Source organism: Suricata suricatta, chromosome 4 (genome assembly GCF_006229205.1).
Source record: "Suricata suricatta isolate VVHF042 chromosome 4, meerkat_22Aug2017_6uvM2_HiC, whole genome shotgun sequence".
NCBI classification, from domain to species: domain Eukaryota; kingdom Metazoa; phylum Chordata; class Mammalia; order Carnivora; family Herpestidae; genus Suricata; species Suricata suricatta.
Window position 1 is genome coordinate 116,002,503 of NC_043703.1, and position 16,009 is coordinate 116,018,511.

At 53.7% G+C, this 16,009-nt stretch overlaps 1 protein-coding gene across 4 annotated transcripts in view; it reads right to left on the reverse strand.

The window, feature by feature from the left end:
* The window catches only part of SFXN5 (sideroflexin 5), a 120,470-nt gene that overhangs the window by 17,608 nt on the left and 86,853 nt on the right, over positions 1-16,009 (reverse strand). For all 4 annotated transcript variants that reach the window (XM_029937587.1, XM_029937588.1, XM_029937590.1 and 1 more), the window contains 3 exons: positions 9,592-9,707; positions 7,540-7,625; positions 1,525-1,642 (listed from right to left, as the gene is read on the reverse strand). In XM_029937587.1, coding sequence (XP_029793447.1) covers positions 1,525-1,642; positions 7,540-7,625; positions 9,592-9,707 — 320 coding nt within the window. The remainder of the gene's footprint in view (positions 1-1,524; positions 1,643-7,539; positions 7,626-9,591; positions 9,708-16,009) is intronic.

Genomic DNA, 16,009 nt, shown 5'->3' on the forward strand with positions numbered 1-16,009 from the left:
CTGCCCTCTTCCTAAAGTGGGGAGCGGGCACTCCACAGCCAAGGTCTGTGCTCTGCCCCTGCCCCCTCCATGGACCTTGCTTTCCCCATCTTTCTCCTCCCTCTGTCCTCTGCTTCTCTCCTGGTACCTTCCCCTTTGCATTTACACAAACTCCCATCTCTTTCATTTAAAAAAGGGAAAAACAAGCAAATCAAAGCCTCCCTCAATTCCACCTCTCATTCTAGCTGCAGGTCTATTTCTCTGATTTCCCTTCGGGCCGAGCCCCTGGACAGAGCCGTCAGCCCTGCCACCCTGTTTCCTTGCCCCTCGGCTGGGCCCACTCCTGGGGAGAGGATTTGCCTTCACTGTCTGGGACACCAACGGACACTCTTCAACTTCATGGGGCTCAACTTCTCAGGAGTGCCTGCCCCTGTGGGTGGTCCACCACCCCCTGACCCCCCTTAGCTCTGAACTTACCAAATTGGTCTCCGGTACATGGATGCCATGCCTCCCCAGGGCCTCTTTGCTCCACACGCTCCCTAGTTTCCATTGTTTTTATGCTGGTGGCCTCACCTCCATCCCTCTAGCCCAGGCCTCTCTCCTGGGTTCCAGGCCCAGAGCTAGCTTCCCACAGGGCACCCCCATTCTCACATTTCACAGGATCCTGGAACCTCACGTGTCCATCCAACCCAACATGCCGTCTTCCCTCAAACCGCCTCCCCTTGTGTCTCCATCTTGTTAAATAGTGCTTAGGTCTGCCTGGTTTGTTCAAAAGCAGCAAGCTGGATGCACACCCCGCTGCTCCCTTCCCTCCCACCACATGCAGTTCTTCATAGTCCTAACTTCTTCTTAAAGGACCCACTTCTCGATGCCCACTGCCAACAGCCTGGTCCAAGCCTACACCATCTCTTGCTGGATGCCCGCCACCGCCTCCTGATGGCTCCCTCCCCAGAGCTCCAGCCCAGGCTCACAACTGGGAATCCGCAGTCCTGCACTGCACGGCCCTTCTGACGACACCTACCTTCTCTGCTTTGGCTTCCAAGTCCCCAGCTCCACCTGCCCTGGGCCCCCTTGCCTGGCCCACCTCACTTTGCTCACCCTCTGCTTGTGATGCAGACTTTCCTCGGCTCCTCACTGTGCTGTCTGCTGCCTCACTTCAGAACCTTCACCCCGGATGACTACAGCCTACATGTCTCCTTTTCCCCCTTGCACCTGGCCAACTCCAGCTCATCCTTCAGGCCCAGGAAAGGCCATTTCCCCTTAGGCTGGGTTTGGAGCCCCATACTGTCTCCTCCCACGTCCAGCTGGACTTTTCCCTCCTAACGCTCCTCACCCTTCATTTGCTAGTCCCTTTTTAATTGTCATGTTCAATGCTAGGCTCTCAGCTTGGGAGAGGTCAGGGCCTGGACGTGTCTCCTTTATGGCTCTAATCCCAGTGCGGAGCTCAGGGCTAAGGAGTTAGCACTGAATAAGTATTTGTTAATAAATGAAGAAACTGTGCCCCCCCCACCCCCATCCTGCCCTTGAGACCTTCTCCACACTGACCTCTGACATCTGCGGGAAGAGGCTGATGGCCAGCGGCAGGGCCAGGCCAAAGGCTGCCAGGCACACAAGGCTTTGCACAGGGAGGAGCAGCCGGGGACGCGCCTGCAGGAGAGCCGTCCTGTGGGGGACAGAGGAAGGGGTCCATGAGACCAAGAGACAGGGTGAGCTGCTGCTAGCCACCATGTGGGGTCCCACTCAGAGTCCCAGGGCTGGGGCAGCACGGTGCTGGGCCAGTGCCAACTGGTAGCTAAAGGGTTGTGGTGGAATTCTATCTTTGGGCCCCTCCTCAACAGCGCCCTTTTCCCCAGGCCCTGCCCTGAAGGACCTTGCTGAGTGAACTCTCAATCATACATCCTAAATGAGTACTTGTGGGGCACCCATCCCACCATGTGTCCAGCTCCGTGCAAAGAAGGCCACATGTTGGGAAGACGATGGAGGAGGTTCTTGGCCCCTGACCCTGGGGAGACACACAGCAGAGAAAGATGGTCCTCAAAGGCAGCACGTAATAGAGCACTGAACAAACTGGAAGAGATGCCAAGTCCAGGGAAAGAGACCAACAGCACACACGCATGCACACACATACACACATCACATAGGCACACGCACACACACATACACGCAGCCGGAAGGGGATTATCCTCTTCTGCGTATGGGAACAGAACACACCCCACCGACCACCTGGTCCACGTCTGCCCAAGAGTCACAGTGAAGGGCAATGACTTGCCCAAGGCCATGGCTAAGTCCGCAGGAGGCAGACAGGGCTGCTGGCTGGACTCGAGTCCCTGGGAGTGCTATCGCTTGTGCTGCCCCCCACTCCCACCTGTAGAACGCTTTGCGAGCATCACCGCCAGCATGTCACAGCTGGCACCCGCTCCCCAGGACACGCTTTGGAGGTGGGATTCCTGGGCAGGAGAAGTGTATGAAAAGCCTCCCTCCAGGTCCTGGGCCCCCCAGCTCTGTGACAGAAACAAGGTCTCCAGACAGAGGGGGGGCCATACCTGCTGGCCAATATACCTTCATGCTTGCTGGCCAATATACCTTCAGAACTTCACATTTTATATAAACCAGCAGGCCCTTTAGTGGAGCCCACAGGCATTCTACTTGGGGAGGCCTGGGGCCTCCACCAGGATGGGTGGCTGGACTATCTGCCAGGGGCCGTTGGGTGGGATTAAATCTGATCTCGGTAACTGTGTCCGCCTCCTCATGACGGATTGGCTCCTGTGTGAAGAAAATATAATCAGGCTCTTGCCCCCTCTCCTGCTGGAACAGGGCTGGCTATGGCCACAGGCAAGTGAGAGGCCCTCCAGGGGGCAAGGCCTCATTGCTGGGGCAGGCAACCCCCACCAACAACCTTCCCCTCCTGGGACAAGAGCTCCTGGCTCTGAGCAGACAGCAAAATGGGGAGCCACAGTTCTCACACTCTGGCGTCTAGGCAACTGTTTAACAATGCAGACCCCCAAGGGCCCCTCACTCCTCCGTAAGATCCCCATTCAGTTGGTACCATACCTAGGACTCTGCATTTCAAACAACCTTCCATGAGTCTAAAACAGGTGATCCCCAGAAACCTCAACCCAGGATGTTCCTGCTAAGGCATGAATAAAGCTCCACTTATTTGTAAATTCTATGCAAATAGAAGGTCTGGACGCAGTAAGTCCTCAGTAATTTTGTGTTATTACTGCTATTATTGCTCTTATTATTACACGCAGGAAGGAGGGAGGATTCTGGGGCTACCCTCTAGCCCTTCCCACTGGCCCAGACCCCAAGACCTGTCCAGCTGTTGAATTAAGCCTGAATTGAGAGGTAGAAGTTTCATAGGATTAAGAGCAGGACAGGCGAGCCTCATATCCTCCATGGACTCAGCCCAATGCCTCCTGGCTTCCATGGTAGTCACAGAGGGGCCAAGAGTAAGGCTGACATGGACTCGGAGATCTTTTTAACTGAGATCAACGTCTCCAGCAGGACAAGGAAGTTGGGTGCCGGGGCTCACTCTCAGACTTACACAGGAGGATCCCCGCCCTGGCAGTGACTGGGACCCCAGTCCCTGGGAGGGTTAGGAAGGGGTGAAGTCCCTGGAGGCATAGACTGGAGGGTCACCAAGGGCCTGGAGGGTGACAGGGAGAAAGAGTGAAGCTCCCTCCCTGGCAGGTGAGAAGCACGCCATGAGCTCAGTCCCTGGGCACTCCTGGAGGGGACACTGGACAGCCTCCTTCTACATGGGGCTGTGACCTCAGCTCCCCTCTCAGGGGTGGCTGGCTGAAATCTGCACTGGAAAAGGGGTTCAGGAAGCCCTAGGCCTATGCTCCTGACTCAGGAAGCAGGCAGCCCCAAGACTTCAGCCAAACAGGAACCCCTGAAGTCCCAGCCCTGAGCAGGGAGAGTGAACACAGCAGGACGGGGGAGGGGAGAAGGAGAGGAAAATGGCAGGGAGGGATCAGAAAGGCAGCTGGGGGAGTTGAAATATGCAGATGGAGAGATGTGTGCACACGAATGCCTGGAGAAAGGAAAGACCCGGAGTCCAGGGAAGGAGGGAGGCCGGGGAGCGGCCTCAGGAACCACTGGGGAGTCTGAACCCCTACCCAGCTGAGACCCCCACCTGGCTGGAAGGCAAACTCCAAGACTAGGATGCAGGGCTGAGAGGAGAGAGCAACTACACCAGCCTCTGAGTTGGCCAGATTATGGAGAGGATGGATCTCCCAGCCCTGGGACTAAAACCAGTTTAGTCCTCCTCGGGAGGGTAGAGTTGGTGAGTGAGCCCTCGGCCCAAGGGTACAGGTGGCGGAGAGTGAGGGGAAGGGGTGTGTGTGTGGGAGGGGTGCACCCCCTCCTTGCTCAGGGTTAGGGGTGGCAGTTCTTCTGCTTCAGACTTCAGACGCTCTCCCTTTCGGTCTCAGAGACAGGGACACCTGGACAAGCTGGGCTCCCACTCTCTTATGCCACCAGGAGACCCGGGGACCTTGTCCCTGAGTGCTCCTCCCAGGCAGGCGGGGCTGAGGCCAGAGGCAGAGCCAGCTGCCCAGCCATGGCACCACCCCACCGCACTGCACCGTGACAGCTTGTCTCCCCGAAGCCTCCCGCCACCGCCGCACACTCCCTCAGCACTTGGAGCAGTCTTAGTTTGCGCTCCATTAATTTGCAAGTAGGCTGCTTTGTAAGTGTTCTTTTGTCTTCTCCCCCTGGCTGTCCTGACTCTCTCACCCAACCGGGCTCCCCCACCAGCCGTCTGGGCAGAGGCCCTGCTGCTAGCACCCCTGCGTGTGGAGGGCTGCAGGGTGCTTGGTGGAGCCCTGCAAAAGCTCCTAGCCCAAAGGGCGGTGAAGCAGGCAGTGCCATCATCCCCCAGGTGGGAGACTGGGGCCAAGGGACTCTCCTCCACTAGCCCAGCCTGGAAGTGCTGGAGCAGGAACCCCGATTCTGTTTTCCTACCAAAGTCTCGGCTGCCAGTGCTACCGGCTCAGCCCCTCCTACCCCACAGTCCTGGGGTTCCCTGACAGATCTGAGGTTAGTAAGTCTTTGAGGCCACAAACTGGTTTTGGATATTGCTGAGGGATCCTGGGCTGGACTCTTTCTCCTCCCCAGGGACCCCTCTCAGGAACTTCAGAAAAGGACTGACCAAACACAAGGCTGTCAGAACCAAATGACCTGCCTGTCTCTGCCTACCTGGCAGGCTTCTCCAGACTCTGAGCTGAGCCAGACACACGGCCTGTGTGCAGATCCCAGGCTGAGAGGTTCAGAACTGAAACATCCCACCCAGCTTCCCAAAACTATTTACATCCCCAGACCAATGGGACACTAGCCATCACGCCACTCCACTTTCTGCAAACCCAACTCAGATGCCACCTAGAAAGGCATCACAGACATTTTCCCCAGAAAATTCCAGGCCTGGGATTCAGTAGCCTTGAAGACCAAAGCCCTAGCTTCCTCATTTGCCTGAGAGTCTCCTCGCGTGGACTCGCAGTCACGGGTATTTGGGGCAAGCCTCGGCTCATGAAGCAGCTACATACACAAGGCCCGGGGTGCCAAAGCTATTGCTCTTTCAGGATCTGCTTCTTTTTGCAACTCCCAAACGAGATTGATTTTCTTGAATTCTAGTGCTCAACACGCCATACCCCTCCCTGCTCAGGTGCCTCTCATGACACCCCTTCTTCCATGGTGAGGAAGGGACCATCTCCTTGGCGGGACACAGGGCCCCTGATAAGCTGGCCCCAACAAGCACACTTTGCTTCTGTCTGGTTAGACTCCTCAACTTCCCACACAATAGACCCACACGTTGTCCAGAAAGCCTGCCTTCCCCAGAAATCTGACCCTGCTCTCGGAGTTAGCTGCAGCCCTTCTCCTGTGGGCCAGCCTTCTTCCCTGCTGATGGGCCCATAGTGCGTCCCCACTCAAGGTCACCTTGGGCCCATTCACATACTGCCCAGTCCTACCTGCAGGTGACTTGTGCATGGGTCATGGCCATCTCTCTTATCAAAATACAGGCTTCCCGAGATCAGGACCCCACACCTGCTCCTCTCCTGTCTCCATGCAGGGCAAGACCCAAAGAAACACGTATTATGTGATCCGAAGACCCAAGGCATCCTGAGTGGTGGGAACCTGCCCTCCTGGGCACTCCTGCCTCTGTCGTTTCCTACTGGAGAACTATAGGCAGATGGGATAACTTCTTTTCACCTTGCTTTCTTCATCTGTGAAACGGAAATGTTACACTTACCTCACTGTACTGCTGTGATGGTTAAATGAGATCATTCATTCAACAAACACTAAGCATCTACTACTTGCCAGCACCTGTGCTAGATGCCGTGCAGGGCAGTAGGTGACAAGAATTGATTGGCTCCATGGAGATTGCATTCTAGTGGGCCAGATGAGAGAAGTAGATAAAGAGCCTGTGATGTTGCTAGGTGCTGTGAATAAAGATAAGACGATGGACAGAGGAGGGGGTAATGGTGCTGTTACCTCGCTGGGGTGGTCAGGGAGGGGCTCTCTGAGGAGATGGCATCTGGGTTGAGAGAGGACTGGCACGTAGTACGTGCTTAATAACTGTGAGCTGTTATTACAATTCATACTGTGGGAATAGGAAGGTCCCCGAACTGGGGAGAAGCCCCTGGTCCAGAGCCCCAGGAAGAGTGTCCCTAACCTTGACTTTATGCCCTGAGGCGCCCCCTCCTAGGCTAGGCCACCGGGAGGGAGGGAGTGGTCACTGCCTCCCTTCGGCTTGCGTGAGCTCAGGGTCCGCACCTCCAGACCTGCGTTCAGCTTGCTGTCCCCACTCAGAGCCCTTCCCTGCTCCTTGCCATCCTCCCAGACGCACCCTCCTCCGCAGAGCCGCATGCAGATCAGCTCCAGTTCCTCCCCTCCCCCTCAGCCAGCCCTCCCAGCAGCCTGTCTTAACGATCCCACCTCTCGCTCATTAATCATAGGCTCACTCTATCGTTGCTCTTACTGCCGGGTTCCCTTATATGTTTATAAGATTTGTCATGACAGATATGTGTTCTCATAATGTGCCTCTGCCAAACACAGGGAGGTTAGTTCTATTTGTATTTAATAAACGAGAAACTGAGGCTCCGTGAGGTATTGAGTTGCCTCACGGTGGACGCCTGAATAGGGCGGCCCTGCCCCCAAATCTAGTCTTTCTACCACAATCCTCAGACTCTCTCTTCACACGTGGTCCTGCGCTGCGCATGAATAGAGCACATGCATGCATGCACGCGCACACACACATACACACACACACACACACACACACCCCAGAAGTGTCAGCTCCTCAGGGCAGGCCCAGTGCGTTCACCTGGACATCCTTCCTAGCACCTAGCACAGGGGGCTGCAGAGTAGAAGTCCACGAATGGTCACGGCACGATTCCGGTAAGTCCTAACAAGCTGTCCGGGAGTGTCCTAACAAACTGGGGTGGGGTGGGGGTGGGCTGCCAGCCGCTCCCCTGTCCCCTGCCCTGGGCCCGCTGGTTCCCCTTCTCTCACACCCTCCTCCCCAGCAGTGGCCCCTCTCTCCTGGCTGCCCCAACTCACTTCTCCAGCATGGACATGACGATCGGGGGGAGCACCAGGATGGGCATGGGGAGGACCACTCGCGTCAGCGCTGTCTCCAGCAGGGCCTGAGGGGGAAGCAGAGGCTGTGGTGAGCAGAGCTCCCAGGGCGGTGGGGGACAGTCACCTGGCAGAGACCCCTCCTTGGGAGCCTCTAGGTGCTTGTACGCTGCTAAGCACATCTGGCTGAATGGAATAATTCATGGAATTGCTCACAAAGCCTTACTCCAAACAAGAGAAAAAAGTCACCCCTATCTTCCCACCACACACATTTGAAAAGAACAGATCCCTGTCACCTGCCATGTGGGGGGGGGGGGTGGCAACACAGAAGCGGCCCCAGGAAGGGGCCTGTGCCCAGGGAAGTGCCTCGGTGGCAGGAGCAGGGGCTGGGGAGGAAGCATATGGAGGACTTGAGATGCTCTGAAAACAAAGCAGGAGCTGGAAGGCCCAGAGCATGCAGCTGGGGCCTGCTGAGCCGCGTGAGGCTCTTGGTGCTGAAGGAGAACAGAGATTCTGGGATTTGCTCTTGTTTTTTTTCTTTTTGACACCGCTTAAAGACAAAAATTTCAAAGATCTTGCCTCTCCTGGCTCTGGATGAGAGCCTTTCTTAGTGACAAGAGGTCGGCTTTATAAGCAGGAAATGCTTCTGCTGAGTGTCTGCTGTGTCTCCATATGGGGTTGCCCGGGTCCTCATTCTGGGAATTCCCCTCAGATCCCTGGGGAGTCAGGGCAGGGTCAAGGCAATAGCTCAGAGGCAGTTCTGCACTCTGATGGTCACTGCGGGTAGTCCCTTCAAGGCCACGGGCTCCTGGCTCCCAGAGAAGGGCCAAGGAATGGCTCATAGCTCATAAGCCCTGGGAGCCTTCCCCTAGACAGCAAGCATCATGAGGAGAGTTACCAGGGTCGGCCTCCCTCTCAGCACATCAGCGGAAACACTAGGGTTGGATGAGAGGTTGGGTCAGGTAGGAAATTGAGGCCAAATCTCCTTCGATGATGGATAGGTTCAGAGCTGAAAATGTCTTCCAGGAACCTAAGTCTGTCATGATCAGCCTCTGGAAGTCCTGGGAGAAGGTCCCTTCAGTCTTCTGAACAGGTGTAGGAATGAGGGGGGCCCAGTACCAGTACAAGAAGCCAAGGCTGCGGTGCTGGCACAGGCCCTCCCAGGCCCTTTGCCTCTCCCAAGCCTTGGATGGGCACTCACGTTCTCTGAGACCAGTGGGGAGGGGACGGCTGGGACAAGGCAACAGTTCTTCCCACATCGGAGGATTATAGAGGCCTGACTGATGGAGGTGAGGCTTGGGGCCCATCGGAAAAGCTGATGAGGGACAGTGGCTGGAGAGGAGGCAAATGCTCAGGTACTCACGGCAGACCCGCCACACCAGCACTCAGAGGCCAGAGCAGCACAGGCCACAAGTCACCACTAGGATGAAGGCTGGGAAAGCATGGGGAGATACACAAGCAGACTGGAACTTTCAAAAACAATTCCAGTTGCTGGCATGGGTGAGGCTAGTGAAATGAGAGGTGAAAGAGGGCCTTCTTGCAGCAAGATATTCTTTCCCCAAAGCCCCACCTTGGCCACACTCGGTCCCCAGTGAGGTGGCACCTGCAGAAGCAGCCATTAGCACAGAACCACGAGCTACCTGCTCCCATACTTCCTCTTCTTGCCCAAGAGGCTCTGAAAGCCCAGAGAGCAGGGCCCTAGGTCCCAGGGCAGGGGAGAGAAAGCTCTGCGGGGGGTGGAGGGGGTCTCCTCTGCCCTTTCCAATTAACAGATCAGAGAAGCCAGGTCCTGAGGGGCTGTCTTCAAGTGGCAACGAGAGGGCAGATGGAGAGAAGGAAGGACCATGCAGGGACAAGTGTGGCTGGGACCAGACCTGGAGGCCCAGGGCTCATGCAGAGGGGAGGCAGGGTGGGACAAGGAGGGCAGACCAAGAAGACAAAGCAAAGGCACTGTGCACAGAAGCCCCTTAGGAACGAAACCACCTTCCTGTCGCTGGCCTCCCCACTGGCCCCCTGAACCCCTGGATGACCCACATGTCTGGCTGCAATCTTGGAGGAGCCCACGAGGTTGCCATCACCATCCAGGACATCGATACCTTCCTCCAGCTCCCCGTACCGCATCAGGACCACGTTGCAGATGTTGGCGCTGGCTGGAGAGAGAGAGGGGAGCAGGGGGGGCAGGAGTAAGAGGGGAGGATGCCATTCTACCTGGTGGAGTTAAGCCACCGGGCTGCACCCAAGCCTCCCCGTCCCAAGAAGCAACAGTCCTAAGTGCCGAGTCTGCGTTCGAATGTGGTGGGTGAAGGTGTGGTTCTGCTGCCCATCTGCCCACCAGCCTGCTGAGGGATCTGGGAGCCCCTGACGACCTGGTGAGCAAAGATGGAAAATAACCAGCATGAGAAGAGGAAGGGGGGACGTGTTCAGGAGCTAGAGAGCAACGAGTTATCAAGGGAGCTGCTTTCCTCTCTTCAGGGGTGGACCCGGCAGGCAGGCGACATGAATGCCCCCTCTGGGAGGGCTCCCTGGCTTGAAGACACCTCGCTAGTGCCTGATGTTCCAGCATTGGGTTGTCTTTCCAGGCATTGTCTCAAAATGGCAGCCCCCCACATTCACCCCTTTGCTCCTCAGAATGAATCAGGTTCCCAGAGCTTTGCTTTCTGACTGCAGGTGTCAGAGCAGGCAGGAACCTCAGTGCTCACCCAGCGCCGCCCCCTCATCATATGGATGGAACAGTGAGGCTCAGGGCAGGGGGTGACTTATCTGAGGTCACACAGCAAAGTGGGATGGAGCTAACCCTTTGGGTACCCAGGAGATGGGTGGGTGCAGGGATGGGGTGGGGGTGGGGTCAAGGGGGAGCTAAAGACCGACCTTCTATATTCTCACTGCACATGGCTGGGTTCCCTCCCTTGGCTAGGAGATCATGACAGACCTGGGCTGAGGCGAGGGTTCCTGCCTCCTTCGTTAGACACTGGATGTCAGAGTTTAGGGGCCACCCATCAGCCAGTGATTAGCCCCAAGAGTGTCCCTCTGCTCCTCTCACCTGGAACTCGCGGAGCTGGGCCTGGGCCCAGGGCAGGGTGGGTAAGCTTGCTGACCTTGCCTGACCTCCTCCAACCCTGTTCCAGGATAAAACTGGGGGGACTTGAGGGTGGTGGGCGGGTGGGGAGTGGGGGGTGACAAATGTGGAGGCCGCCTGCTTCACTCCTCCCCCAAAAGCGCCTTGCTGTGTTTAAAGTTTTAATTTTTGCTAATTAATGTCAATTAATTTTGTATAATGAGTGTTTAATTTTGGGGAGTGTGTGAGCCTGGGAGCGACTGCAGTTCTGGGCTGTGAACGCTGATTAGCATCAACACCTGCTGCTTCCCCACTCCCTCCAGTGGGGGGGCACTAGGGTTTGGGGAGCCGCAGGGCTGTGGGGCCTAGTGGGCAGGTGCAGTGGGAGGAGGACCACAGATGCTCCTGGTGCCCGAGCCAAGGCTGGGGAGCCGGTGGCGAGGGTGCTGCAGCTGGGGGACAAGGTTCTGCAGGTGAGGGGTGGCTTGAGACCCTGGGGGTCTCTGAGTCTCAGTCTCCTGCTTCAGTAAAGTGGGAAGGTGGAATAAACAGAGGGGAAGACCAAGGCTCTGCAGTCTTGGGAGAAGAAAAGCAGGAGACCAAATACAGTTTTAACATGTATTTACAGCACATATGCCATCCTTGAGTAGCTCTCGTGTTTCCACACGACTCTCAGGCACAGTGGTAACCACGGGCAGACCTCTTCTGCACCGGGTCTCTCCTGTCCTCACAGCAGGCACGTTCACCACCTGCACGCCGGGGGTGATCTCATGGGCCTCTGGCAAGGTTTGGAGACATTTCTGATTATCACGCTGTGGGGCTAGGGGTTGCCACTGTCATCTAGTGGGTGGAGACCAGAGGTACTGCTAAACATCCTACAACGCACAGCCCCCACAGCAAAGAATTATCTGGGCAAAAATGTCAGTAGTGCTGACGTTAAGAAACCTTTGTCTTACACACATCCAGAGATTGACAGTAGTAGGAAGGTGAATCTGAAGTAAAGGAGAAGCTGGGAGCCTAGGTTTGGGGCCAGCTGGGCTTGAGTTACAGTCCCGGCTCTGAATCTCCCGCTCCTCACCTCCAGAGGTGAGCTCCTGACAGCCTTGGGCCCTTCCAGGGTTCAGGTCCCAGAAGGGTCCACAGAGTGGCTTTGGAAACCGGACACCTGGCCTGTGTGTTAGTGGCATGCCCTCTAGTGGCGGCAGGAGCACTCTGCATCCCTCACACCTCTGGGGCTACCAGGCTCCAGGTCTCTCAGGAGACCCACAAAACCACGGGAGAGGATATTGGGGTTTCTGCCCTGAAAGGCATCAGTCTCTGCCCTCTGAGAACCCCTAACACCACTGCCACACCACCACCACTGCAGGAAAGGCAAGGCCAAAGGAATGTGGTCCAGGCAAGGAGCATCTATCTGCCTGAAGTCAGGAGCCGCCTGCGCAGTCTGCAACCGGAAGCAGCCGCCCTTACCAGCCTTCCCGGGATATAAGAAGAGGTGCTGCATTTAGCATCCCTATGGGATCTCTGGGCACCAGCTGAGCTCACACAGAATGTCAGCTTCTGCACCCATGCCCCCACCAGGTCCGGGGAAGCCAGGGACTGCTTAGACTTCTTCAGCCCCGTGCTCTGTGTGTGTGCGCGTGTACTTGTGCACAGGCGTAAGAGACGGACAAAGACGTGAGTATTTGGAGGTGGTGGTCCACCAGTTCCAGGCTCGTTGTGGCATCTGCTTGCTCTCTGCCACTTCCAAATGTAAAATGAAGCCATAGCAGACAGAGCAGGACTTTGGTTCAAACACAAAACCACTTGGCATGAAACATAAACCAGGAAAAGAAGTGGAAACCCGGTGTCCCTCCCCTCAGACAACCCCACCAAGACAGTTTGGGCACGATAAAGCCCTCTTCTTATCTAAGCTTCCTGGATGGAAAAAAGGGGGAAACCCTGAAAGCCACCCCCAGGCTCCTCTCTCAGAACGTCCACCTTGCCTACTCAACTGGCATGTGCCCTGTAATACCTTCAGTTGACTGTACACTGGTGGTCCATTTATTGAGCACCTGCGGTATACACAGGTTACTAGCCATCCTCATTGTTGAGCAATGAGAACACCAGACCGGTTCAGTGATTTCATTTCCATGATCTCGACCAGAACTTCCATTTCTGCCATATTCCTTCCAAACCTCCCTGGTCCCTCCCATCCCACTCTTGGCAAGTCCAGCTCCCAAGTCATGAGCGCTGAGAGCCTAAGCAAATGAAAAAGAGAGAGACAGAAAGAGAGACCAAACCATAGGCCATGGGTCTCCTTTCCGGCACACCAGCAAGATCTATTATTGACAGTATCAGCAGGTTAATTAAGCAGTCTGTTAGTGATAATGTTAAGAAAGCTGGCACATTTTCAACTCAGATTGACACCATTCAAGACTCAGGCATAACTGATGTTGGAGAAGCTATGCTAAGAGATATCATGGGATTAGAGAGAGAGCGGGGGAGAGATCGCTTCACACTGATGGCAAGCTCGGTGTCAAGTCCTGAGGAAAATATGCTCTTGACTGCTGCAGATGTTCTCACATCAGACCCATCGTGATGCAAAATCATGCAGATTGTGAACAGCTAATGAAGCACCCTGTGTAAAAGGGACAGCATGGGGAAGAAGAAAGAGCCAGAGACAGAAAGGCAAAGATGCAGAAAAAGTTCTCCAAAAGAAGACTACAGGGGAGCGTGCCCTCTGCTCTAGCGCAGGAACAGACACACGGATCAGTGGGGTTAATAGTCCAGAAACCCCCCCACCTGTAGGGGAAATGAGCTTGCAGTAAAGAGGTTCTGTCAGCTCACAGGAAAGGACCATTCAAACACGAGGTGGAGCAGTGGGCTATCGGGCTATTCGTTTGGGAAAAACAAAATATCTTAACTCCTTGGTTCTAAGATGCATTTTTTTCATGTTTTAAAAACCCCGGTGATGGTGGAGGGCACTTATGGGGAAGAGCACTGGGTGTTGTATGGAAAACAATTTGACAATAAAATATTATGGGAAAAAAAAAATCCAATGCTAAAAAACAAACAAACAAACAAACAAAACCTCGGTGGGCCTCCCACCGGGGGTGGGGGGAGAGGGACCCTTACCTGCTCCCCCCCAGCAACTGCCTGTGCGCGTGTGAACTCTGCCACGTGGGAGGTTCGTTCAAGTGTCACCTCAGCTCCCCATAGCAGTCTGCACAGAATTTGAACTTAAACTTAGATTCCTAATTGTTGCCTAAAACATCTTTTTAGAACTTACACTATAATGGAGCACGGACATGAAAAGTTATTGTACATGCAGAAGATCGTCTGCCAGATACCAGGCAATGCAATTAAAGGCAGCAGAAATTGCCAAACCATAGATAGCTACCCTAAAGAAATGCTTGCCCATATGCACAAAGAGACATTTACAAGGATGTTAATTATAGCACTGTTTGTAAGAGCAAATAATTAGAAACAACCTAAATGTCCACCATTAGGGAACTCACATGGGGAGATCGCCAAAACAAACTTATATGAAAAAATGCTACCGAGTGTGTACAGGATGATTTAATACATGTAAAATCGCATAATTGGGACACACATACTCTGTGCCCATAAACTCACAGGTAATGTTTTAGAAGGTTCACACCGCACGCAATGATTCCCTTGGGAAGGGACCCACGTTTAGGAATTAGGGGTTGTTGAAAGACTTCCACTTTTTTTTTTTAATTCTTTTTCTAAATACCATTTGAATTTTTACAATGAGAACAAAATCATGCTTTACGTGTCTAAAAAGTGAAAAGAAATTGCCAAACTTCCTAAAGCGGATCATAAAAATTTGACAGCCAGCAGGGATTGCTGTGACCTACTCACAGTTCCCACACTTAGGTATCTGTACGTGAAGAACTTCCTAAAGAAGCTGATTAAGTTCAGGAATAGCTTTTCCTTCAAATAAAGAAAAAAAAAAAAAAAAAGAAACCACAAGTATAGCCAACTAGGAAATGCAGACGAAAAAGTCCCAAATTCTTTAACATGCTTTCAAATCATCCTGTCGGTTTTAAAAGTGGCCAAAAGGTCAAGATTACAAGCAGGGTTACTAAAAGCAGTGGTGGCCGCGACGCTGTATGTAACAACTGATGTCCAAAAGAGAAGTGGGACAAAACGAGGAAGGCTCAGACTCAAACTCTGCGATACTGAAGAAAGTGACTCGGGTTGCATGTGTAGTGAAGGCCTGTTGATTCCTTCCCGTGAACAGGAAATACAGTCCTCTCCTCTTCAGAAAGGCTATTACATTAATGCCCCATATAACTGCATCTGAGCATTGAGAAACGCGGCAGTCGATATCTATGAGTCATATTTTAAGAAATGGGAAACTGAGAAACTGTATTCTACGTGACAAAGAGCTGCTACTGCTCATCAATAGGTCTTGGTGACTGACTCCCAACAACTATTCTACCCCCAGAGGAATAGTCTTAATTAACTGTAATAATCCTTCCCTTGCCAGTGATGGATTGAGGAAGGGATATGTGGCCAATCCTAGCCAATGACCGATGTCTGCAGGGGACTTCTGGGGAATGTCTCCTCTCATCCAAGAAGAGGCGGCAGGCCTCCTGTCCTCTGCGCAGTGGTGGATCTGAATGCGGTGCTTGGAGTTGCTGCTACCATTTTAGGACATGAAAGGGGCGAGCCTACAGATGAAGCCCCTGGCAGGGCACAGAGGTGGAAGGAAGGGCCATGGATGCCTCTCTCGGCACTGGCCCTTTGTGAAGTAACGCATTCTTTTATTTTTTCATTAAATTTTTTTTTTAAAGTTTATTTACTTTGAGAAAGACAGAGACAGCACAAGTGGGGGAGAGGCATAAAGAGAAAGGGAGACAGAGAATCGCCAGCATGCTCCACACTGTCAGTGCAGAGCCCCACGCAGGGCTCAAACTCACAAAACCGAGAGATCATAACCAGAGCTGGAACCAAGAGTCAGACACTTGCCTGAGTGAGCCCCCCAGGTGCCCCAGTACTACATTCATTTATTAATTCAGCCAGCTTACGTCTGGTACTTTTGGGCAAAACGATTCATAAAACGCATAAAGAGCTTGTTATTAAGAGAAAGAGAGTCATCGAAATCACCCCAAAAATAGTCGAGCAGGAACTCATAAATGAAATAGTAAAAATTCAACCAACACCAACTCGATCTTATCAATAGTCAAAGATTTTTTTAATATAAAGAACTATCGAGCTGGCAGGAGTTCTTTGGGCTGGCACGTACTGCACCGCGTACTCAGACAAGCAACCCCTTCCCCTCTGGTATCTACTTTTGTGTCACTGAGAAACTCCACCTCTCCTCAGTGTTCATCTATATTTTCTTCTAGAAGCTTTAATTTTACTTTTCACATTTAGATCTTTAATCTA